Below are 25,094 nucleotides of genomic sequence, written 5' to 3'. Positions count from 1 at the left end.
CAACAGTGACACTTTTCTCACGCAAGTAGGGAGCCCGCCTATCCTTACTTAAGGCTAGTAAGGAGGCGTGTCTAATTGCTGCAACAACATCTTAGTGCAGAGTAGTCATGCCTAGCTATTCCTAATAAAGTCGCTGAATCCTTTGTAACCTGTGGGTTGATTCATGAAGCGCTCTGAACTGAGACTTTCCATTAAACCTGTTAAAGAAAAGCACACCTTCGTGTCTGCATCTGACTTCGACCTGTTTGGGCAGGACAGTAAGTAAAGAGGCAGGCAGATGGGATCTAGCTGAGAGCAGAACTGAGGTTGGTAAGGCAGTGCTCCATTTGTCCTAATGGACTAGCCTCCTCTCGTCAAACTATGGATCCAGGTATATTTCATCTGGACCAAGCCACAACGTGTTTCCCATGCCAGTTCTCACTGTTAAGTCTCTGTCCCTCCTCTTTCCCACTATGGACCAACAAGCGCTGATAGTAGTGTTAAAAATCCCCTGACTAGTAATACGTTCGTGTCTATGTGTTTATTTTTCTTTGATATGTTTACTATGCCATACATGTCTGTGATCATCATGGAAGCACAGTGAATTTCAAAGTGAATTTGTTTAAGCCCTCTCCCTTTAAAAACCTATGCATTTGTAATCCTTTGCCGACATAAAAAGCTGTCGTTTTAAACACTACTTTGGAATGTTTTCATTCTTCTTTTTATATATATATATTTCTTTGTGCATGTGTTTTGTGTTTGTGCCGGTGTGGTGTTGTATAGTCTGTAGAAGATCGTGAGAAGCAGGTCACTCAAAACAGCATAGCGGAAGATTATAAGCACAAGGTAGTATCCCGCCTCCCAAAACCTTTCACCACACTTTTGAAACTTCTCTGGGGCTGGCTTTCCTTTCTCTCTTTTGCTTAAAGATAATATATTAACAACGTGATCTGTGCAGTCTCTCTGTCGGATCTGTAATCTGTACACTAACGTTGGGCTCTGTTATGTAACTGGGGCCGCACAAACACCTCGGATCCCTCACTCGCACCCCAGTTTTGTGTGCTACCATTTGAAACTTACATCTTTTGGCTTCTGCAACACTCAGGAGAGTACCTGGAAGTCCAAAGACAAGTTTCTGCCAAAAAAAAAAGGTGTTGCTAAAGTTCTTTTTTTTGCATGCTTCTTTTTCATATATCTTTCTGTTTATTCATATCACAGCGAAACATTAGAATGCACCAGTTTAAAATATCCAATTTTCATGTTTCATAGGTTGAGGCAGAACTTGGCTACCCTGGGGGAAGAGCAAAAATTATACACAAAGAGTCAGATATGATCATGGCATTTGCAGTCAATAAGGTAAAGCCTTCTCTCCCCACCCATCCACCCCCTTTAAACTCAATGCTTGTCCGATGTCATTGTGCTTACTCTAGGGACTAGAAGGTGAAACTCGCTCTTCTCTTTTGTGCTGTGCAGGCAAACATCAATGAGATAGTTTTAGCTTCTACGCATGATGTTCAAGAACTTGATGTCTCCGCTCTTTTGGCTGCTCAGCCATATATATGGATTGGAGAAGAGTATGACCGAGAATCTAGAAGGTTGGTTGTTGGTGCCTTGCAACCTCACTTAAACGGAGAGTTACATGCATAATACCTGAAGTATTTATTAGTGTATTTTAAGGCATTTATATACCGCTTAATATTTCAAAAATCTGAAACATGAACAATGTATCATTGAAACATTAATTTAAACAATGTTTTCAACTGTAAATGAATGGTAAGAGTGCTCTGCAAATATAACGAATTATCAATTTTGATAAATGTCAAGGCACTATTCAATTCACTGGTTCCATTAGTACAAGGATTTACACAGTAACAGAACTTTCCCCCCAACCTCCCCCAGCATGTACCCCATGCCCTCCCCAAATCTGCTCTGGATGGATCTAAGGGGCACACAGGGGGAGGAGGGAGTATCATTGCACTGGGCTCCTACTGGGAGGAAGGGCGTGATATAAATCAAATAATAAATAAATAGATAAATTGTGCACTCGTAAATCGTTGCGCTAACAGAACATGTTACTTAGCATACACTGAATACATTCCACGGTGTTCTCTTTGCCCCCATTGTCACCCAGCTCCTAGATGGTTGGTGCTGATAAGATTACTTTTAAAACAATCAACCAGGCATGTAAGATTTTAAATGCTCTATTTTTCACCTTTTCAGTTCAGATGACATTGACTTCCGTGGTTCCACCACGACGCTCACTCAGTCCAGCACAGCGTCTTTCGCAGTGGCTCAGATGCAGCCTGTTTCTTCTTTGTCAGCTTCATCTATGCCGTGGTTTGGCAGCGGGCAGACAAGTACCGGAGCTGGTGTGGTAAGTAGCTTTGTCTCTGTGTGGTTCTTCTAATCCATCACATCAAATATTTTGTCTTTTCATCTTATTTCTGTGAAAGGTATAATGGCCACTAGATGGCATAAACACCAAACTAATTGGAAGTTTTACCCTGTGTTAAGGGATTATGTCCTGATCGCATAAGACCATATACAGTTTATTTTTACCAATGGTGTGTATGACTCAGGCACCATCTGTAATATACATTTAAAGCAGTATTATACCACTTTAAACAGTCATGGCTCTGCCCCCCCCGCCGCCAAATCCTGGGAACTTAGTTTATTTAGGGTGCTGAGAGTTGTTAGGAGACCCCATTCCACTCACACAGCTACAGTTCCCAGAATGGTTTAACAACCAATCCCTTTTCCCAGGGAACTCTGGGAATTGTAGCTCTGTGAGGGGAATAATGGTCTTCCAACAACTCTCAGCAGCCTAACTCAGCTTTCCCCCCTTATTTTGATTCAAAGATTGTTCAGGGTTTGTCCTTTTAATACTTCAACTATAGAAATTCATAGTGCCATCAGAAGGTCCTTCCTGGGTGAATTTCCATGCCTATGAGTTGTTGAACACAGTCACACACACTCAGCTTTGACAAGGCCAGCTGTTTGGAGTGGGAGTTGGCAACTGAATCCATAGCACCCATCTGTGCAAGATCTAGATCTTCTGAGGCCCTCCTCCAGGTCCCCCCTCTGGGGAAGGCTTGGAGGGTTGTGCCAAGAGAAAGGCCTTTTCATTTGTGCCTCTCCATCTGTGGAATATGCTCCCCAGTGAAATCTACCTGGCGCCTTCACTGACATCTTTTCGGCGCCAAGTAAAGACTTAACTTTTTTTCCCCCAGGCATTTGATAGACTGAGATGATAGTGTTTGTACTGGTGTGCTGCCATAGCTTTCTGTGGCTGTATAGTGGTGGTTCCTCTCATTATTTTGTCTTGTGGTATGATATATTTACTTTTGTTTTTATTTATTTATTTATTTCTTATTTGATTTATATCCCGCCTTCCTCCTAGCAGGAGCCCAGGGCGGCAAACAGAAGCTCTAAAAACACATCAAAACATCATAAAAACAGACCTTAAAATACACCAAAACAAAACAACTTTAAAAACATGTTTTTAAAAAAGCTTTTAAAACATCTTTTAAAAAGGGTTAAAAAACATATAGTTTTAAAAAACATATATTAAAAAGCAATTCCAACACAGACTGGGATAGGTCTCAACTTAAAAGGCTTGTTGAAAGAAGAAAGTCTTCAAAAGGGGCCGAAAAGATAACAGAGATGACACCTGCCTGATATTTTAATAAAGTTGTAAGTCGCTTGGAGACCTTTGGGTAACAAGGGACTAATAAAATAATGTTGATCGCACAGCCTCTGAGAAAGTTGACTGCAGGCTGTTACTTCTCTGTATACAGCACTGATTTGTACACGTGTCTGATCCAGTGAAGTGATCAGCTTCCATGCGTGGTCACTCATCCTGGATTGGGGTATATGTGTCTGTACTGTGCTTTTTGTGCGCGCATGCATATGTGGACTGAAATGTACATGTTCAATTTTTCTCTTGTCTTTTTTAAAAAACATTTTCTGTTTCCACCTGAATTCATCCTAGCTGTGGTTTCAGCATTTTCTCGTTTCACAGTTACTCAGGGCTGCCGAGCCTGTGACATGCAGTCTGCTTTAAATGGATCCCCTTGGCAAATCTGTCATGTGCAGCACCTCAACACATGGATCAGGCATTATGATTCACACCACTGCCAAATTTTCCTGCCCCTCCATGCCTCGCAAATAAAAAAGATCTGAGGTGGCATAGAGAAAATAGCTTTATTTGCATGCTAAGCTATTATATATAAACAGATGACTAAATGGAGATAGCTGACACACATGGCAATGTAAAACTTCAGCCAGGACAGATGCACACCAGCCTCTGAGATGTAATGTGAGATGTTGCTGTGATATGCTGGTTCTTGTAGCCTAATCTTATACATGTTTACTCAGATAGAAGGTCATATTCACACTATACATTTATTCCACTATTACTCCAGTTTAAACAGTCATGGCTTCTCCCAAAGAATCCTGGGAAGTGTAGTTTGTGAAGGGTACTGAGAGTTGTTAGGAGGACCTCTATTGCCCTCACAGAACTACGATTTCCCTCACAGAACTCACTGGTAAGAGGGATTGACTATTTAACTACTGAAAATTGTAGCTCTGTGAGGAGAATAAGAGTCTCCTAACAACTCTCAGCGCCCTTCATGATCTACACTTCCCAGGATTCTTTGGGGGAAGCCAAGACTTTTTAAAGTGGAATAATAGTGGAATAGGTTTATAGTGTGAAAGTGGCCTAAATCTCACTGAATTTTTTGGGACATACTTCCATGTAATCATATGTAGGATTAGGACACTTGAACACAAATACATCTGAACGCACATAATCCCTCTTTCTTGCATATATTTTATTGTCTAGTCTTGTAGCAGATTTGATTGTGTTATTTTTATTTGCTGGTGAGCAGGTGGGAGAATTGTAAACTGGTTTGAGCGCCTTGGCAAAAAGGTGGTATACATATCAACTAAATAAATAAATTTATTTTTTTACACAAAGCTCATCAAGCGTAATTTGAATAATGTGAAACGAATGACTTCCCATCCAGTCCATCAGTACTGTAAGTAGTTTATGTTTAGCAGCTCTAATGGGGGGACAAATGTATACAAATGTATTTCAATGTGAACCTAACTGGTTCACAGTTCCTGAACCCATACACAAACCACATGCAGCTATCCTTTGCGATTTGTCCTTCTCCAAATTTTACATTGCAGTTCTCCAACCCAAAAAGGTGTATGAAAATGTGTATATTCGGAAAAGGTGCACACAAAAGTGTTATACTAGTGAAAATAACATACAAAAGATGCATTACATTAGGGAAAATTGCTTGCAAAAATGTGTATGTTAGGCAATGTTGCGTACAAAAAATGCATACATTTAGAGAAATGTGTTTAAAATGCATACTTTTTTATGCTGACTTTTTTTTAAAAAAAATGTGAATTTAAGAAGGGGTGGGTGGGAAGAAACAGAGGGAAAGTGGATGAAACTGATTCATCCATCCCTAGAAGATAGCCTGTTGTATAGCAGATGTGATCTATTTCATTTTCTTCTTTCATTAGTGATATGTTGTTAACTTAGTCTTATGCGTGTATGTGTATATACGCATGGGTGTTTTCTAGACCTTACAGGAGCCCAGGATGGTAGTGTCCGAATGTTTGAGTGGACAAGGCCACAACAGTTGGTGTGCTTCCGACAAGCAGGCAATGCAAGGGTTACTAGAATGTATTTTAATTCTCAGGGCAATAAGGTGAGTGCTCCTATCCAGATTTCTAAATCAGCATGAAGGCTGCAATCCTATGTCTACCTACCTGGGATTAAGGGCCGTTGAACTCAATGGGATTTACTTCTGAGTAGACCTGTGCAGGATTGCACTGTTAATTGTTCTGCAGATACTTAATAGCCTGCTTTTCATTTGAAAGGCTTTGCAGTCATTAGAATAGAACCAGTCATCTCTGTAGAGGTAAAAAAAAGTAATATCGAAGAAACATATGGTTACATTCAATGCAGTCCTCCTCAGAGCAGAACCATTGGAATTAATATACCTATGTTAGTCATGTTCATTAACTTCAGTGGGTCTACTCTAAGTAGGACTAGCATTGAATTCCTCCTATGAATACAGCAACAAACTGCATTAGAGTTTATTAATAAACATTGCTGAAATATGTGTTACACAATTTTGATGGCTTTAGAAAAGCATTTTAGAAAAATGTGTATGAACACAAAATTGTACTGACTACAGAACTGATCAAAAGAAGATGGGAAGCTGCTTTCTATGGGGACAGACTGTACGTTCACCTAGACCAGGGATGAGGAACCTGTGACCCTCTGGATGTTGTTGGATGCTGGGAGTTGTTGTCCTAACAATATTTGGACAGCCACAGTTTCCCATCCCTGGCGGAGAGTGATAGGCACAGGTTTCTAATAAACTTCCTCATATAAAAGATTTTAAAAGGTTTCACTAAAATTGCTGAGGGTCTTGGCAGACCACTTTTATGATTTTTCTGCCTGTTACAGCAATTGCAATGTGCTGTGCTAGAGGCTGTATGATTTTTTCCATAGAATTCAAATTGAAATACAATAGATAAGAAATAAAAGTAGCAATAAAAATACAATTAAAATAAGTATATTTCATGGGATGGCTGTGCCGTCTCCCATCTTCAACCAGAAATCCATAGACAAGTCGCGAACCACCTGAATGAAGCTCTCAGACCACTGGTGGTCCATGGACCACAGTTTGGGAGCCTCTGTCTTAAGCAGTACAGGACTTGATTGCTGAAAACTAGACATGTTTTCATAAAAATCATGAATACTGTTATGAAATGAGCGACATCTGTCTCTTGCAGTGTGGTGTAGCTGACGGAGAGGGATTCTTAAGTATTTGGCAAGTTAACCAAACCGCAACTAACCCTAAACCTTATCTGGTAAGTAATCAGGACAGTTCCTTACATTTTTTATTTTGAATGTCCTTCCCCCCATCCCCCCCCCCAAAAAAAAGAGTTGTAGGAAAACTCAAACTAGCAAGTCCAAACAATACAACTGGTTCCAGTTTCTGCAGTTGCTCTTCAACACACTATAAACACGGACTTGGGGCTGTCCTTGAAGACAACTCAAGCTTAGAGTCGTTCAGAATTCGACTGCAAGAATTTTGGGTGGTTGAGCTAGGTGGAGGCGTATTACACCGATTCTTGAAGGATTTGATTGGCAGCTTATTCTCTTCTGAGCCCAATTCAGGGTGCTGTTCTTATATGTGAAGCCCTAAATGACTTGGGACCCAAAGGAGCACCTCCTCCCATCCCAGTGTGCCTGTGCATTAAGAACTTTATTTGAGGCCCTTCCAATGGCACCCAAAGTTGAGTGCCATGAATTGATGAAGGGTGTTATCCATGTACAGAGAAGGTCTTTTCTTTGGTGGTACCCCCTCTTTGGAAGGCTCTCCAAAAGAAACAGGAGCCAGCATTACAGTCTTTCCCGCATTAGGTAAAGACGTTCTTCTTTGCCCAGGCATTTGAAATTGGTTTTTATTGCTGCTGCTTGCTATATATAGTTTAATACTTTTTTTTTTTTGCCTTTCAGTTTTACTATCTAACAAAGGTTGTGATGTTGTAGTATACTGCATTTTTACTGTTGTGTATAGCTCTGGAATTTACAATGATGAACCGTGGTTTAAAAAGTGTTTAAATAAACAAATGCTTGATCGGTTACGTTCGTGTCTGGTTAATGTTGCTGATGGTTAATCATGGCTTGGTTTCTGATCTTTGTGCTGCTAGTTTTGCAAGGCACAGGAAACAATTTATGAGCGCTAGTTGGTAATACGCCTTGTCCTTTAAAATGCATATTTTAATTATCAAGTCTTTTCAGCAACAAAATGCCATTATAAATGAGAGTGTTAATTGCTTTCCATTTCCTGTTCTTTTCAAGCTGACGTTATACTGGTAATTCCTAACTATAATTTCCATGTTCCAGCTGTTTTGCTCGTGATTATGCTGTTGCTAGATACGTTGAGGTTGGTGTGGGCCATGTGACTGATAATCTTTCTGTGTCTTCTGTTTTGTTTTGTGCTTTGCAGAGCTGGCAGTGCCACAGCAAAACCACAAGTGACTTTGCATTTATTACCTCTTCAAGTCTATTAGCCACCTCTGGGCAGTCCAATGACAATAGGTCTGTACAAAGGGCAAAATAGAGGGAGCATGTGTGAGCATGCATACTTGGTGACTAATGAATATTAATTGTATTTTTGTGTGTTTTTTTCTTTTTTGCAGAAATGTGTGTTTGTGGGATACCTTGGTGTCACCATCTAACAGCCTCATACATGGTAGGTTTATTACAGTAAGACTTTGTGTTTAACCGTGTGGCATGCTGTAATTATGACAGCTTTAAAAGAGGATTAGACAAATTCATGGAGGATAAGACTATCCATGGCTACTAGCCATGATGGCTATGCTCTGCTTCCATAGTTGGAAGCAGTATACTTCTGAATGCCAGTTGATGGAAACCGCAGGAAGGGAGAGTGCTGTTGCGCTCAGGTCCTGGTTACGGGCTTCCCATGGACATCTGTTTGGCCACAGAATGCTGGACTAGATGGGCCAGTGCCCTGATCCAGTAGGATCCTGTTATGTCCTTCAGTCACTTTCCTGTCTTCTTGAAAGCTGTGGTTTGGAGTCTTGGCTAATCCTCTGCTCCATGGCTGTCTTATATATGTGGTCTGTACTGCATGAGCGACATAGAGGTCTCTGTAACAACTCTCAGCACCCTCCACCAGTTACAGTTCCCAGGATTCTTTGGGGGAAGCCACGACTGTTTAAAGAGGTATGATACTGCTTTAAATGTATGGTGCAGATAAGGCCTTTGTGAAGTGCATATACATACACATTTTGCCTTCCTCCCTTACAGTGTTGGCGTTTGTAGCAAGATATGCCTCCTGCCCTCGCACCAGTGTCTGGAAATTAGGACAGCATCAGAGTTTATACAGTCTTTGGCCGTTCTTGTCCAAGACTAAACATCAGCTAATCAGTGTGATAACAGAATGAGCACTGCCAAATATGCTGTGATGAGGTGGCCTCCATCGTAATAACCTGTGCTTGGCTAGAGAGTGTGAGACATGGAGGCGGGGAGAGAGAGAAAGGCCCAAGTATTGCAGAGATGCAAGATTTTTTTGCGACTGGGCAGAGAAACCAGTAAGTAAGTAAACACTTTCCTCCAAGGAGATTAAGGTGGTGTACAAACATGGTTCTCCTCCTCCCAATTTTATCTACTTTTAAGTAGGTTAAACTGAGAGATAGTGACCGGCCCAAGGTCACCCATGAGCTTCATGGCCAACAAGGAATTTGAACCCTGGTCTTTCAGGTCCCAGTCCGACACTCTAACCACTACATCACACTGGCTGGTTGTACTGGAATACCATCCCCCCAAACGAAACAACCTTACACTCAACTCTTGTCTTGTTGGATGGCAAGCCTTTCAAATGGTATGCTGACTTCTTCCTTAAAATCAAAATAGCTGCCCAGGCAAGGCAGAAGCATGTGCCCTTTGAGCTTATTTCTTAATAAACCATAGTCACTTTCCTTAGAGAGCAAGACGTTTTTCTTTTTGTCTTTGGTTACTCAGAAAATGGGAGACGAGTATGTTTGTGAAGCATTGCCAATACAAATATAATGTGGTGTAGTGGTTAGCGTGTCGGACTAGAGCCTGGGAGAATAGGGTTCAAATCCCCACTCATCCATAAAGCTTACTGGGTGACCTTGAGCCAATCGCTGTCTCTCAGCCTAATCTACCTCACAGGGTTGTTGTGAGGATAGCACGGGGAGGGGAAGAACCATGTACACCATCTTGAGCTCCTTGGGGGAAAGGTGGGATAGAAATGTAATAATGTATAAATAAAGTATTGGTTGTAGACATCGCTTACCTTTATTTCTGTTAAGTGTGAGGCTCTAGCACAGCCCTCTGCACCTCTCAAACCCTCACTGGTGTGTCAGGAGGCCCTCCTGAACAGTGTAGGCTGTGGAGACGAGCTACAGTAAAGTGGGAGAAGCGGGTGGGAAGGTTGATTCTGCAAGGGGCCTTCTACTCAGACAGCCTTTGGATCCAACCCAGTCATAAAAATGCAGTTTTCCAAGAAGAGTCTCATAAAGCTTGTATTTGCATGTACATCAGTTGCATTATTTCCCCTCAGACAAAAGTTAACAGCAAGGATGCCTGGCAAATCTCTGCTGGAAGAGTGTCCCACACCATGGCAATGTCAAATATACTGATCCCTCCTAGTTTCTAAGGCTGTACACATCATACATTTAAAATACATTTAAAACATGTGTCTCCCTCCCCCTCCCCCTCATTTTCCTGGGAGCTATAGATTAAAAGTGCTGGGAATTGTTGCTCTGTGATGGGTAAACTATGGTTCTCAGGATTCTTTTTTTTTTTGTGGGGTGAAGGTGCTTTAAATCTAAGTGTATACACAGCCTTAGCAGCCCTGGTTTGACTTGGCTCCATTTTTCTGCATTGCTCACCACCGGAGTTTGCTGTTCTAGGGAATGACCCATCTGACACATGAGGCTAATAGTTGATAAGCCCTTGTATCATTGTGTGTTTCCTCCCTTAGCCTTCACTTGTCACGACCATGGTGCTACCGTGCTTCAGTATGCACCGAAGCACCAGCTGTTGATTACAGGAGGCAGGAAAGGCTGCATTTCCATCTTTGACATCCGGCAGAGGCAGGCCCTCCACACTTTCCAAGCCCATGACTCATCGATCAAGGCTCTTGCCCTCGACTCCTCTGAAGAATGTTTTTGTACCGGCTCCGCAGAAGGCAACGTGAAGGTAAGGTCGACCAAGAAGCTGAAGGTCAGGTGGGCTTTCTCTGCCCATCACCGCTGCTTGGTCATCTCTGATCCAGGTTGGCAAAAGATGTTTTGGGTAGGCTGCATGGAAAAACATTGCACGTCCTTAATTATGTTCCATGTCATAAGGTGTCGCTTTGCTTTATGGGGCTGTCTGCTCTTTTGTTCAAAACTGAGGTACGTACAGTGGCTTTCCTCCACCAGGAAGGTCCAGGAAAGCAATCGTTTCTTTGCTCCATGCCCTAAAACTGCATTTCTCAAACATCTTGACCTTGGCCTTCATGCCGCCTTTTGCTCTCCCTCTACTCATGTCACGCAGCATCAGGTGCACACAAGACTCTGTAGAGTAGGGCCAAGGGGGGTGTTCAAAATCACACTCTTTCTCTTAACACCTATCAGTCTTCCTCTCTGGCCTTGCTCGAATCCAATCCATGTAGCTTGTTGGTTGTCGTTTTTTACAGCCCCAACATTTTTGGAGACTTCTTTGCTGCTCTCAGGCATTAATGGGCACTGAGCATTTCCTTTCTCAAGCTGCTGCTTCAGGACAGGAAAAAGAGCATGTTCCCGAGAGAAGGACCTGACCTCAGATGCTGTCCTAGCAGCGGAGGATCATGAGGGCATATGGAACTGTCTCACTGCTTTGCACTCCTGAAGTACTCCTCTTTAAAGCTTCAAGCAGAAGTCCCTTCCTACCCAGGCTAACCTACAAGTCTTTAAAGGAAGCCCAAGGACTACATTCCCTTCTGGGGATCTTTGAGGTGGGGGGCAGATGCTAGTGATGCATGGGGCCAGAGGCAAAGGTAGGCAGAACAATGAATGCAGTGTTTACCTTTGTACAGTATGATGATGGTTAGTATTAATATTAGTATTATTAAAAAATTTCCCTGCCCTTCATCAGTAGGTCCCAAGGTGGGCCATAAGAATATAAAATACATTATTTAAACCAGTTTAAAACCAATTACATTCACAACTACAGAGGGTCCTAATATATATATATATATTTCAAGTGTCAAAAGCCAGGGTGAAGAGGTGCATCTTCAGCATACAATGCAAGCTGTCTAGTGAAGGTGCCTGATGTCCCAGTGTGGGGAGGGAATTCCACAATTCTTTCTTTCTAAACTCTTTCTTGTCTCTGTCCTGCACACACACACACTCACCTCCCGCTATCCTCCATCCAAGCAAGCAACAGTCATTATCAGCGTTCAAGGACACATTCCAGCTAGGCAAAGCAGGGGCAGTGAGGGGTGTTGCCTGAGGAGAGTTCTGAGGGCCAAAGAGAGAAGCCTGGAGGGCCACACTTGGCCTCCGGGCCCTGGTGTTCACCATCCCTACTTCAAAGCACAGGTAGGGAACATGCAGCCTTCAGCCTAATTGTATGTGGAAGGGGGGAGACAGGGAGAGGAGGATGGTGGAAAGGGAGGGGGGAAAGAAGGGAAATGTGAAACAGAGGGGATAGCAATTTCCTGGCAGATTGCTGGGCAGGGAGAAAAAGGGAAGGGTGAGGGAGAAAGGAGTGTGGCCACTGAACTATGAGCTCTCCAAGCCCCAATGATCATGTCTTATGGCTCTCTCCCAAGAGTCTTGTCCCACATTCTGAGAATCTAGTCCTAAACATCCATTCACTTTACTCCTTTTTATTGGGAGTCGGCTAAATACAGGCTACCATCAAAGAACTAATGCAGGGGTGGAGAACCTTTTCCGGCAGGCCAGCCCGATTGTGATGTCCCCGACCCCTGATGGGCCAAATGTGGCAGGTGGGTGGGGCCAACCATCTGTCAGTCACCTGGTGCCATAGTGACGTCAGGTGATGCTGCACTTTGAAGTGCTGATTGCTGGAACGTCAAAGCACCGTGCGGGACTGTTTGAAAGCCTTTGCAAGCAGCTTTATGCTGCTTCTTTAAACCTCCAATTTTCAGAGGTGCAAAGGAGCAGCGCAGAGCTGCTTCAAAGAGCAGCGCTAGGAGGGAGAAGTAATTTTCATTGAATGGAGACCACTTTCCCCTCCTTGAACAAGGCACGCTCCCGTCGCCCATCAGCTTACGGAGCACACCTTCCTCCAGCAAAGGAACAATTGGGAGCCCACTATTATCCCCAGTTGTTCCTTTGAAGCCCCGCCATTGCACACCCGCATCAGGTGGACATGGCTTCCCCAAAATGGTCTCGCAGGCCAAATGGGGACACTTGGCTGGCCAGGTTTAGCCCATGGGCCAGAGGTTCCCCACCTCTGAACTAACAGCTTTCTGAGAACTTTGCTGACATTTGTTTAGCAAAGAGCAGAGCAGACAGGAAGCTGGTTTAAACCAGGTCAGATCATTTGTCCATCTAGCCCAGTGTTGCCTACACTACCTGGCAGCAGCTCCCCAGGGTCTCAGACAGAGAAATACTTACCGTCATCTATTGTCAAGTTTATTAACCGGAAATGCCAGGAATTGAACCTCTGACCATCTGCGTACAAAACATGAGCTGTACCTCTGAGCTATTGTCCCTTCCATAAGAGGAGAAAATGAGATAATCTGGATCGCAAAAGTATCCTGACAAGATGGTTCTTTGCTATATTCTTCCTGTAGGTATGGAGACTGACAGGCTACGGTTTAATCCATTCATTTAAACACGAACATGCCAAGCAGTCTATCTTCCGAAACCTCAGCACGGGAGTCATGCAGATTGAAATGGCGCAAGGCAGTCGCATCTTCTCCTGTGGAGCAGATGGTACCCTGAAGATGCGTGTTTTACCCAACGCTTTCAATATTCCATCAAGCCTCTGTGACGTTCTGTAGAGTTTGCTGCTGCTGCTGATGTCCCTTTCCAAAAATGTTTACTGGAACTGTATTTTGCTGTAACCAGCACTTAAGGAGGGATGTTACCACACTTCGTTATCAGAGTTAATTACGGCAGCCTTTAATGCTATAGTTGAACTAAGAGGAAGAGCAGTGTTTTGACTTTTAAAGAAACCCACACATTTGTCTTGTTTTACGCACTGCGTTTAGGGATAGATGGGATTGGAAATGCATGCACTATTATCAGAGGCGAAGTCCCTTGCAGAGTGATAGATGGGCTTGTGCTCTCTGACCTATGAGCCTTGTTTACTTGAGTAAGCACAGAGGTGCTTACGGTCCTGCAGTTCCGGCAAAATCCCTGCAGTAAGCTACTTTTGGTGTACTGTCAGGATATTCTCTTCCAACTCCTTGTTAATTTGAAGCATGTCAGCCTCCCCCCCCCTTCCAATTTTGAAAATAATTCGCTATCATGGGTATTCCAAATGGAGTGTGATTTTATGTTGTTGTTTGCTATTGTTGTTGTTGTTATTATTATTTGGGGACATGCCACTAAGAAACTGTGACAACCACACAATCAGTGGACCAATGTGCAATGAGGAATGTACTGTCGGCTGATGTGTGTATTATTTGATGCTGAGAGTCTTTCTACCCCCCCTTCTTCCCCAAACTAGTATTAATGCACAGTTGGGTACTGTAAATTGGACAGAAGCACATTTCTCTGAACCAGTGGAATTTTTCCTTAAATTGCATACTACTTTTTCTTTTCTTTTTTTTAATAATCTCTTTGGGCAGAAGATGTTTGGAAACACACCAGGCTGCCACCGAAACAGAAGCCCTGTGCCATTCTCCCTTACATGTCACAGCTAATCACCATCCTAATGTCATAAGGGCAGATCCACACCACACATTTAAATCGCATCCAACACACATTTAAAGTGCATGACTTCCCCCAAAGAACCCCGGGAATTGTAGTTTCCCCCTCGCAGACCTGCAACTTCCCAGCACCTTTAACAAACTACAATTTCCAATATTATTTGGGGGAAATCGTGTGCTTTCAATGTGCATCGGATGTGCTTTAAATCTATTGTATGGATCTGCTCAAACCATTTGGTGCTTTTCTACAGATCCCTCTCTATGTCATTGGCCAGAGAGGGCAGAAAATAAAGCAATGTAATGATATCAATAAATAAGCTGAGCTAGTCAATATTGTGGGGATGTGGGGAGAAAATTCAACATGGGTCTTCCATTTTCATCAATGGCTCCATGTCGTTCATAACATCAAATACCGCCCTTTGACTCTTTATCCTTCTCTGCCCCCCCCCAATTATTTTCAGTCCTGCCTTTTGCATTAGGAATGTAATTGTGAGCACTACGTGTTTGTTGTGAACAGGAACCTCTTTCTAGTCATGCTTTTGAGTTCTGATTTTTATTTTATGCAGAAAAACCTAACAGATCTTTGTTAAATGAAGCTGTAGAAGAAGCTACTGATAGACGCCGTCCAATGCCACATTTCAGATGAATGTCAGGCTTACATGTGGCCAGCTAGTAAATAGTTGACAAAATTGGTACTCTAAAACTGTTTCCGTGGCATATTGTATAAACTATGCAGAGGTCAACATTGTTTGCTTGTAATATACCAGCTATTGTTTGTCATATTTAGATGTATTTTTCTCTGTTGTTAAACAGAAAGACACGTTCTCTACTAAGATAGCGCAGCTGATGTCTATGTATTTAAATGTTAACAAATTGTATTTTTTTTCCCTCCAACGAGATTTTTTTGTGTCTGTGCTGTATTCTAAAACAGAAAAAAAAATATGGGGGGATAAAATGCACCTTTGTCTAAAGGCAATTTTAATTGCAAGCTGTGAAGTATGTATATGAAAAGAAAGCAAAATGTCATTTGTTAGCTTTACCTTTAAGTTAAATAAAATCCTTTTATTTCATGGAACTCCCTAGAGCCCTGTTGCTCGCATCTCACTGTGAGTGGAATGAGGAACCTGAGTCAGACCATTGGTCCATCTCACTCAGTGTTCTCTACACTGATCTGCAGTGGCTTTCCAGGACTTCAAAGAGGACTCTCTCCCAGGCCTACCAGATGCCAGGAACTGAACCTGGGATCTTCTGCATGTAAAGCAGATGCTCTGTCCCTGAGCTATGGTCCTTCCCCCTCAATGAGGCGTTGCAGTGTTTCATAGCAACAATTGCCCCAAGAGTTTGAGGTACAGCCATTCCTTCCTGGAGATGGCAGTTGGAATGCAGCAATTTCTAAAGCAGGGGCGGGCAAACTTTTTCAGCCTGGGGGCCACATTCCCTCCTGGGCAGCCTTCTGGGGGCCATATGCCAGTGGTGGGCAGAGCAAGAAATGTGGATTTTACCTTTGTTACAGAAGGCTAGTTTATTCACACTCCTCTCTCTATTCTCCATCCAGGTAAGCAAGAGCCGTTTATTAGAGTACAAGGGCACGTTCCAGCCAGGCAAACGTGCACCCAAGGAGAATGCAAAGCAGGGCTGGATGAGGGGTGTGGCCGGGGAGAGCCTCAAGGGCCAGATAAAGAGGCCTGTAGGGCCACATTTGCCCATCTCCATTCTGGAGGGTGGGCATTCTTGCATGCTTCATGGAGAAAAGGCAAAGAATGGTATAGGTCCAGTTTTAGACATATGGACAGTCAAATGCATCCTAGAACATCAAGGTGTTCTCTCTCTCTCTCTCTGTGATAATGATCTTGTTCCCCAAGTCCTATGAATTACCCACAGTCCTCGTGCAAACAATGACATGCTCCCAGGGCCTACAAACAATTTGGTGTCTAAACAAAATCTGCATCTCCTGCTTGAATTACAACTCCCATAACCCCTGGCCATTGGCCATCATTGCTGGGGCTGATTTGGTTTGCTCTGGATTCCTGCATTGAGCAGGGGGTTGGACTTGATGGCCTTATAGGCCCTTTCCAACTCTACGATTCTATGATGGGAGTTGTAGTTCAGCAACATATGGAGGGCTAAAGGTACTCCTTCCGTAAGGGACACTTCAGATGGACTATATGACCTATAAGAGCATTTAAAGTAATACACATTACCATCTAAAGAACATCCTCCCTTCCCCCCCCCGTAAATTAAGAGCTGTAGCCAATGTAGCGCTAAGTTAGCTAACAGTAGACTTGTTCCGCTGGCAAAATGTTTTGCAGCAGCAGAACATTATGGTGCAAAAGAATGCATAAGCAGGTTCCTGGCAACATTGTTGCGCAAGATATTTTGACATCTGATGCACAGCGAGTTTCCGTTGCATTGGAATGCTTTGCTGTGCAACTTTAAAACCCATGAGCCCTTGTACTAGTAGAAAAAGGATATTGGACACGGCCTCGAGCATTTGATAGTGCCGCTGTGCATCCCTGCTGACTGGGCCGATTTTCCCTCTGTGAGATATTTGAGGCATTTATAGGCTGCTTAATCGTTAGCATTTCTAAGCAGTGCACGTAAAAGTAAACCATACAGAGAACAAACCCATAATAATTCATCATAAAACCTGAGCTAGGTAGGTTAAAGCGTTCTTGTGCCACTAAGAGTTATGGCTTTCCCAAAAGAATCCTGAGTATGTTAAGGATGTAGAGAGTTAATTGTTAGGAGACCCCTCAAAGAGATGCAACCCTCAGCACCCTTAACAAACTACAGTTCCCAGGATTCTTTGGAGGAAGCCATGACTGTTTAAAGCAGCATAAGAGTGCTTCAAATGTAGGTCATGAGACTACATGTGGCCTGCAGATTTTTAGATGTGTTCAAAGGGTTAAGTCCTGAAGTTTGTCATCTCTGGAATTCTATCCCTCTCAGCCCCTGGTGGTAACGGGACCCCAGTAACAGCAAAAATTCCCAAATGAAGTGGGAAAACAAAAGGCAAATCCTCTCCACTGCTTTGATGAGAAGCCATGTGACTCCATTACTGAGGCTGTTGGAAACACTTGCATTTGACAGTCCTACCCACGGTGCAGCCCCTCTGTGAGCAATAAACAAAAGCCTTATTGGGTTGTGCTGGCATGCACCATTAACTACAACAATAAGCAGCCTTTGTTCTATAAAGCCAAAGAAGTCTACATAATCTCAACAAACATGCTGGACACACAAAGGATTGCAATAACCTGCCTCTTTGTACACACATGGTTGTGACTCTCCTTGAATCAGAGATGGGCATTATTTTACTGAAAGGTTGGAGAGTGAAATTTCCAATGTGAATGACTGTTTAACGGAGGCAAAGAGGACCAGGCGGACTTCATCATTTGGCACCAAAGGTGCTCAGCTGAGAAAATGAACAGGGTATTGCATTAAGAAGCCATGCTCCCATGTGTAAAGATGCTTATCCAGCAGATTATAGGAGAGCATTGCAAGGACAGGCACAAAGGTTGAACTGTTCTGCTTAGGCGGGGACACTTTGGAGACAAAGTTTGCATCAGATAACGACAGTTTTAACTCAAAGCTGGTGTCCAGCTGCTGTTCCCTCAAGAGGTCATAAGCAAATGTCACGTGCATGTGCTGCTTATCAGTGATATACAGCACCCCACAGGCAATGAACGCATTGCCAGCCTTGGACTGGGGGTAGGTAGTGTTTATATGCCGCTGCACCGAAAAAGTCTCCTCTTCGACGTGCGCCACCATGATATGCTCATCAGGCCTCGAGAGGTACATCACCCACAGTCCGTTTTCATCCACGGCGACGCTGAAATAGGATTTGGAAACACTGAAGAGGTACATGCGTTCAAAGTACCAGGCATTTTTGATGGAGAAGGTTTGGGATGATGCCGTCGCAAAGTCATATCTGCAAAGGATGGTTTAAACAAAAGCCAAAATAGTTAAGAACAGCTACAGTAGAAAGAAGGGGCTGGGCAGTGGGGGGGGGTTAAAAAACAAAATGAAGGCACACCATTTATTTCCATGTGTTTTATATTGAAATGAATGGAAAAATGTAAAACAGAGATGGGGAGCCTTTTCCATCCAGAGGGCTGCATTCCCTTCTGGTCAACCATTTGGGGGGGGGGCATATGCTAGGGGTGGGCAAGTCCAGAGGCAAAAGTGGGTGGATCAACAAATGTAAATTTTACCTTTGTACAGTAGGTTCCTTTCTACATAGGCGCACACACTCCTCTCTGTCCTCCACCACACAAACAAGAAGCATTATCTTGGACACATTCCAACCAGGCAAAAACACTTGGGGTACACAACAAAGGCAGTGAGGGGTGTTACGAGTGATCAGGTAATAGGATCCTTTGATCTCTTTAGTTTAAAGTTATGAATGGGTTAGGATTAATGCTGCCATGCACCCAGTAATTTTGTAATGCTATTCTTCTCTTGTCTCAATAAAATAAAGCTTTGCTTTAGTCTGGCTTGGACCTGCATTTCTTGGGTTATACACACAACATTTAGGCACACTTCAGGGCAAAGCGCTTGTTTTATCTGCTTTTTTCACTGTCCAATTTTCATATCCATATGCCTCTTGCGCTGCCGAGATGAAAGGCCTTCCTTGAAGAGGACAGGAGTGTCCAAGTCTCTTGCCAAGTAACTGGGAGTGCCTTTCGCTGAACAAAGTACAATCCCATCCCAGGAACCTCCTTCATTTCTTTGGCCCGTTCCCTAGTGGAGAGGGCGAGGGAGAACCTCACACCTGCTGTTCAAAGACGTTCTGTTGTTGTTGGCTTCGGCATCAAGGGCAATGTTGGGAAGGGGAACGGAGCAGGGGAAACCTTTAACTTGCTCATGAGAAGAGTGTTGAACCCCCTGAATGAAGCCAAGGTTGTGATTCCATCACCTTCTGCACCAGCTCCCCCGCAATGGGATCGACTGCAGTTCAGATGGGCTAAGCCCCGCATTCCACCACCAGAAAGTCAATGAAGCCAGTCATTGTTGAATGGGAGCCTTGAGAAACACAGAGGCAAGATGCCTTTCACAGAGCCAGACCATTAGTCCAGCTAGTTCAGAGGGGAATGAGAGGGAATGGAATTCTGACAAACCCTAATCCTATATCCACTGTGGCTGCAATTTGTTTTCATTGTTTTTAATATTAAATTTTAAACTGCTGTAACCTGTCCTAGAACCTGCTGGGGAAGGGAGGGGAATAAATTTAACACCATGGGAAGCCCATAAGCAGGACTCTCCCCTCCTGCAGTTTCCAGGAACTGGCATCCGGAAGCAGGGACAGAAAGCTGTGTCAGTTTTGATTGTTTCTCATTTTTACAACCTTAAATCTCTGCAGCCATTTGTTTTTAGTGTCTTATCGCCTATTTGCCGCCCTGGGCTCCTTTTGGGAGGAAGGGTGGGATATACACCTAACAATAAAATAAATATATTTACCATTTTTTTTAAAAAAATCCTCATGAAAATTCTTTAGCATTTTAGTGTGAACGTCTCCTAATAAACATATTTTTTGTAGACAGTTTTGACTAATATACACATTCTGCAAGTCATTTCTTGGCGTGTAATGCGTATTTGTGTGTTACTTTCATTCACACATTCATCTGTACACTCGCTTTCTCCTAATATATGGATTTTTGTAAAACGCTGGTTGGCAAACTGCACTGCAAAATTCGAGTAAGTCCAAGTTTAGAAGAATGGCTGCATTTCGGTTCCTGTTTTGTTTCTGAAAGGAAGGGTTTGATAGATTCGGCTTGAAATGCAAACTGAATCGAATTTCTCGCCTATTCAGAAGCAGGCTGCCTCCAACCTTAAAGGCGGTATTCCATACATGGGGGAGAGGCCTGTGACACCAAAGGCCGGCTCTCTTGTTACCACCCACCAGATCCCTGGCTGGTCAAATTGGGTCCTGGTGCTGCAGCTCACTCAAAAGCTGGAAGCTTGCCTGCCATCGCTAAAACAGCAGCCTCACTGCTTCTTAGAAACATCAGAAACCCAGGAAGCTACTTTATACCTTAAATATTAGACAGGCGCCATCTCTGTTATCCCTGCAGATACAATCTTATCAAGAGGTCTGTTCAGCACAACTTAGGAAGTGGACCTTTAGTGCAGTGGCACCAACCCTTTGGAATCTCCTCTCCTTAAATATTAGACAGGCGCCATCTCTGGTATCCCTGCAGATACAATCTTATCAAGAGGTCTGTTCAGCACAACTTAGGAAGTGGACCTTTAGGCACCATCTCTGTTATCTTTTCGGCGCCTGCTGAAGACCTTTCTCTTTCAACAAGCCATTTAAGTAGAGACCTTATCCCAGTCTGCGTCTGTGTTGGAATTGCTTTTTCAGATGTTTTTAAAGCTTTTTTAAAATAAAAAAAACAATGTTTTTAACCTTTTTTAAAAAAAAACGTCTTGAAAGCTTTTTTAAAAAAATGTTTTTAAAGACGTTTTGTCTTAATGTATTTTTAAAGTCTGTTTTTATGATGTCTTAAAGTGTTTTTAGTGCTTTTGTTTGCTGCCCTGGGCTCCTGCCGGGAGGAAGGGCGAGATATAAATCAAATAATAAATAAATAAAATAAATAATACCGAGCGAGACCTCTGGCAGCGGCTCTTTAGGATTTCAGACAAGAGACATTTCCAGCCCTGCTGTCCCAATTCTTGTCCACTGACCACAGGAAGCTGCCTTATATTAAACCAAGCCATTGGTCCATCTAGCTCAGTATTAACTACCCTGACTGGCAGCAGCTCTCCAGGATATCAAACAGGAGACATTCCCAGCCCTAACTAAATCCCGACAAGACCGAGGTGTTGCTCGTGGGAGATAAGAGAAGGTTGGGAGATATAGACCTGGTATTTAATGGGGTAAGATTACCCCTGAAGGACCAGGTCTGCAGCCTGGGGGTCATTCTTGACTCCCAGCTGTCCATGGAGACTCAAGTCTCAGCAGTGAGCCGGGCAGCCTGGTATCAACTCCATCTGATACGGAAGCTGCAACCCTACCTTCCTGCCCATCTTCTCCCACAGGTGATACATGCCCTGGTCTCCTCTCGTTTAGACTACTGTAATGCCGTGATCATATCACTCCGGTGTTAGTGGATCTACACTGGTTACCAGTTGTTTACCGGGCCCAATTCAAGGTGCTGGTGTTGACCTTTAAAGCCCTATACGATTTCGGCCCAGTTTATCTGAAGGAGCGCCTCCAGCATCACCAATCATGCCGCCTGATAAGATCAGCCACACAAGACCTTCTCTCGGTCCCACCAGTTAAAACAGCTAGACTGGTGCGGACCAGAGAGAGGGCATTTTCGATTGTGGCCCCCACCCTCTGGAATTCCCTTCCTTTCGATCTTCGCCATGCCCCATCCTTGATAGATTTCCGCCGAGCCTTGAAGACCTGGCTGTTCAGGCAGGCCTACAGGAGCTCTGGAGTGGGTTAGCTTTTAATGTTGTTGATTAAATATAAGAGTGGTGGTTGCTTTAATTATTGAGTGTGTTGTATTGGTTTTATATTGTATTTTATTCTGTTGGTGTACGTCGCCTAGAGTGGCTGTTAATTCAGCCAGATAGGCCACTCAAAAATAAAATTTTATTATTATTATTATTATTATTATTATATCTGGAGATGCCAGGGGTTGAACTCGGGACCTTCGCCATGCAAAGGAGATGCTCCACTACTGAACTGCAGCCCTCCCCCTACAGCCACTGCTTCCTGCACCCTCCAGCAGAGGGCGCCAGGCTCCCCCTCCCCAACTCAGTGATGTTCAGTGGCAGGAGCCACCCTGGCCACCAACGCACTGCCCCCTCATCAACTTACTTCACAATAATGTTACGTCCCACACGCTGGTAGTACAGGGTGTTGTTGTAGACAGCGTGGCCACAGCCGTAATATTGCCACGGGAGCTCAATGGCGCTGTAGCTGTTGTTCTGCAGAGCAGCTATGTTCTCGTATTCTTTAATTATATGGCCTATTCAGGGGTGGGAGGGAAGGCATGGGAGAAATTGAGCTCTGCATTGAACAGGTTTCACGCGGCGCGTCAGTTTCAAAAGCACGCGGAAAGGCTACCTTTGAGCTTTAGATTTCAGTCCTCAACTCCTTGCTGGAGTCGTTCAAACATCATTCTTTTCTAAGAATGGACGAATGGTTAAATATACACACACACATACAAAGAGAGAGATTTAGAGGAGACAGAGGCTGCAAACACTCCATACATTTAAAGCATATGCTTGCCCTCCCCCCAAAAAAAATATTCGTAAGAACTGTTGGTGTACCTCTCACAGATCTACGATTCCCAGCACCTATAAAGAACTACAGAACCCAGGGTTCTTTAGGGTGTGGGCGTGCTTTAAATGTATGGTGTATATGCAGCCAGAAGTCCTTGGAAAGAGAGGTGCCACAGCCTGGGCATTCTCTTTATGCATCCTCTTCTTTCAGAGCTATCAAGACAACACAGAGTAACAGCCAGAGGTAGAAGGCACTAAACGGGGCACCGTTACAGAGCAATGGCCGAGAGACAGAGGCACCCTGCGGCTTCACTGGTGCAGAGCTTGGAAAAGTTACTTTTTTGAACTACAACTCCCATGAGCCAAATCCAGTGGCATTGCTGGCTGGGGCTCATGGGAGTTGTAGTTCAAAAAAGTAACTTTTCCAAGCTCTGCACTGGTGGGCATCTGCTGGAGGCTGTTAAGGCAGGGGGTGGCTCGGACGATACCAAGCAACAATTATGCAAGGTGCTCCCTGCCTCAGTTGTATCCAATAGGTGCCTGCTGGCAAGAAGGCAAACGCCCCCTTCCTCTCGCTTACTGTTCTGTAGCACCAGTCTCTCGCTGATGTCTACCCCACCTTACTGCAGCTGTCAGCATGCACATTTCAACTGGTTTTCACAAGCTCATTCCTGAGACCTTGAGGGACAGAATCTTATTTTAAACAAAACAGAACAAAACTTTAGGATTTGCTCTGTCACTACCGTCGGATGCTCCCACCTGCCGCTTGACTCTTACTGGTCGGTCCCTGATTACTCTTGTCCATTCTACCTGATCTCAGCCTTGTCAGCATCATGTTTATTTTGCAACCCTCCCAGGCAAAGGTCATTCCCTTCCTGTGTTGTGGAGAGTAAACCAGGAACAGCAGGCACCAAATAAACCTAGCAACACACTACAGGATGCATTGCAATGCTTTAGGAGGTCGCTCTTAAGAAAGGCTCTCTGTTCTTCCAAGCAGCTACAAGCAGAGAACTGTTGCAGTTTAATCCTGCCCTTCCTCCAAGGAGTTCAAAGGGGTATACATGGGTCCCTCTCCCCATTCAGTTTATCCTCACAACAACCCTGCGAGTTAGTCCAGGCTAGCCATACATTTAAAGCACTCTTATACCGCTCTCACAGTCAGGGTTTTCCTCCAAAGAGTCCTGGGAACCTTAGTTTGTTATCAAAGGGTGCTGATTTCACAGAGCCACAAATCCAAGCACCCTTAACAAGCTGCAGTTCCCAGGATTCTCCGTGACTGTTGAAGTGGCATTAAGAGTGCTTTAAATATATGGGGTGGATGTGGCCTAAGTTGTCCCACGTTCTCACGGTCTACTTCACTGCCGACTGGGGATTTGGACCCCAGCCTTACCTGCAAAATGTTCAGCAATCCAAATTTTTTCATCGCTTCTGTTGGCGAGATCCATCATCCACGCTCCATAGCTCTGTTTTAATTGTATAATCCCAGCCGGACTTCCGATCGATTTAATGATGCATTCTGATGGGGGAGGACACATAGTCAGCACAACTGACCAGCCTTTGGTAAGCAAAACAATCATTTTCAGCAAACAAAAATAAGACTACCGGGTTTTCTGTGCTCATAGAGGTGCGCCCTTTCTTTTGCTTTTCCTATCAGAGTATCATCATTTGGGACAGCGCAGGTCTCCCCTAAAATGGGGGGGGGGGAGAGAGAGAGAGATCATTGGTCATTTCGACATGCGTTAATTTGCAGGGCAATCAAAACAAAACCAGTCATTGATTAATAATTCTTGTCATTTAAAAAATAATTTGGTGTTTTTAAAAAAAAAAAAAAGGGTGAGGAACATTTGGCCCTGCAGATGTTCCTGAACTACAACTCCCATCAGCCCTAGCAAGCACAGCCAATGGCCAGGAATGATGGCAGTTGTAGTTCAGAAGACCTTTAGTGTAGTGGCACCTACCCTTTGGAATTCCCTCCCCTTAAATTTTAGACAGGCACCATCTCTGTTATCTTTTCAGCACCTGCTGAAGACCTTCCTCTTTCAACAAGCCTTTTAAGTGAGAGAACTTATCCGAGTCTGTGTCTGCGCTGGAATTGCTTTTTAAGAGGTTTTTAAAGCTGCTTTTTTCTTCCGATGCTTTTTTCAGATGTTTTGTTTTAATATGTTTTAAAGTCTTTTGTTCTTAAGATGTTTTAGAGTGCTTTTAGTGTTTTTGTTTGCCGCCCCGGGCACCTTCTGGGAGGAAGGGTGAGATATAAATTAAATAATTAAACAGTTCAGCAATATCTGGAGAGCCAGATATTTAAACGTCTGGTTTAAAACCTTTCTACCCCATCTTTCAAGACAGCTTTTAAATGGCAAAAACAATACAAAACATATGTGCAAAAGCAGTACTAAACCAGCAGGCATACATAAATACGTA

General features: G+C 43.6%; 2 protein-coding genes across 12 annotated transcripts in view; one reads left to right on the top strand and one right to left on the bottom strand.

Annotated features, from left to right (window-relative positions):
- Nucleotides 1-15,505, top strand: part of DMXL2 (Dmx like 2) — a 98,895-nt gene extending 83,390 nt beyond the window's left edge. For 6 of the 9 annotated variants that reach the window (XM_061595743.1, XM_061595745.1, XM_061595742.1 and 3 more), the window contains 11 exons: nt 763-825; nt 1,249-1,335; nt 1,453-1,574; nt 2,200-2,353; nt 4,958-5,018; nt 5,578-5,705; nt 6,802-6,879; nt 8,025-8,116; nt 8,218-8,270; nt 10,551-10,768; nt 13,356-15,505. In XM_061595743.1, the coding sequence (XP_061451727.1) occupies nt 763-825; nt 1,249-1,335; nt 1,453-1,574; nt 2,200-2,353; nt 4,958-5,018; nt 5,578-5,705; nt 6,802-6,879; nt 8,025-8,116; nt 8,218-8,270; nt 10,551-10,768; nt 13,356-13,565 (1,266 nt within the window). In that variant the 3' untranslated portion in view covers nt 13,566-15,505. The remainder of the gene's footprint in view (nt 1-762; nt 826-1,248; nt 1,336-1,452; nt 1,575-2,199; nt 2,354-4,957; nt 5,019-5,577; nt 5,706-6,801; nt 6,880-8,024; nt 8,117-8,217; nt 8,271-10,550; nt 10,769-13,355) is intronic. The other 3 variants (XM_061595750.1, XM_061595744.1, XM_061595749.1) reach the window with 1 other exon arrangement.
- The window catches only part of GLDN (gliomedin), a 43,948-nt gene continuing 33,769 nt past the window's right edge, over nt 14,916-25,094 (bottom strand). For 2 of the 3 annotated variants that reach the window (XM_061595753.1, XM_061595754.1), the window contains 4 exons: nt 24,276-24,359; nt 24,064-24,189; nt 22,267-22,417; nt 14,916-18,366 (listed from right to left, as the gene is read on the bottom strand). In XM_061595753.1, coding sequence (XP_061451737.1) covers nt 17,847-18,366; nt 22,267-22,417; nt 24,064-24,189; nt 24,276-24,359 — 881 coding nt within the window. In that variant the 3' untranslated portion in view covers nt 14,916-17,846. The remainder of the gene's footprint in view (nt 18,367-22,266; nt 22,418-24,063; nt 24,190-24,275; nt 24,360-25,094) is intronic. The other variant, XM_061595752.1, reaches the window with a different exon arrangement.

The sequence above is a fragment of the Rhineura floridana genome, chromosome 14, assembly GCF_030035675.1.
Source record: "Rhineura floridana isolate rRhiFlo1 chromosome 14, rRhiFlo1.hap2, whole genome shotgun sequence".
Classification (NCBI taxonomy): Eukaryota; Metazoa; Chordata; class Lepidosauria; order Squamata; family Rhineuridae; genus Rhineura; species Rhineura floridana.
Note: the sequence above shows the minus strand (reverse complement) of the source record. Positions and strands in the feature narration are given on the sequence as shown.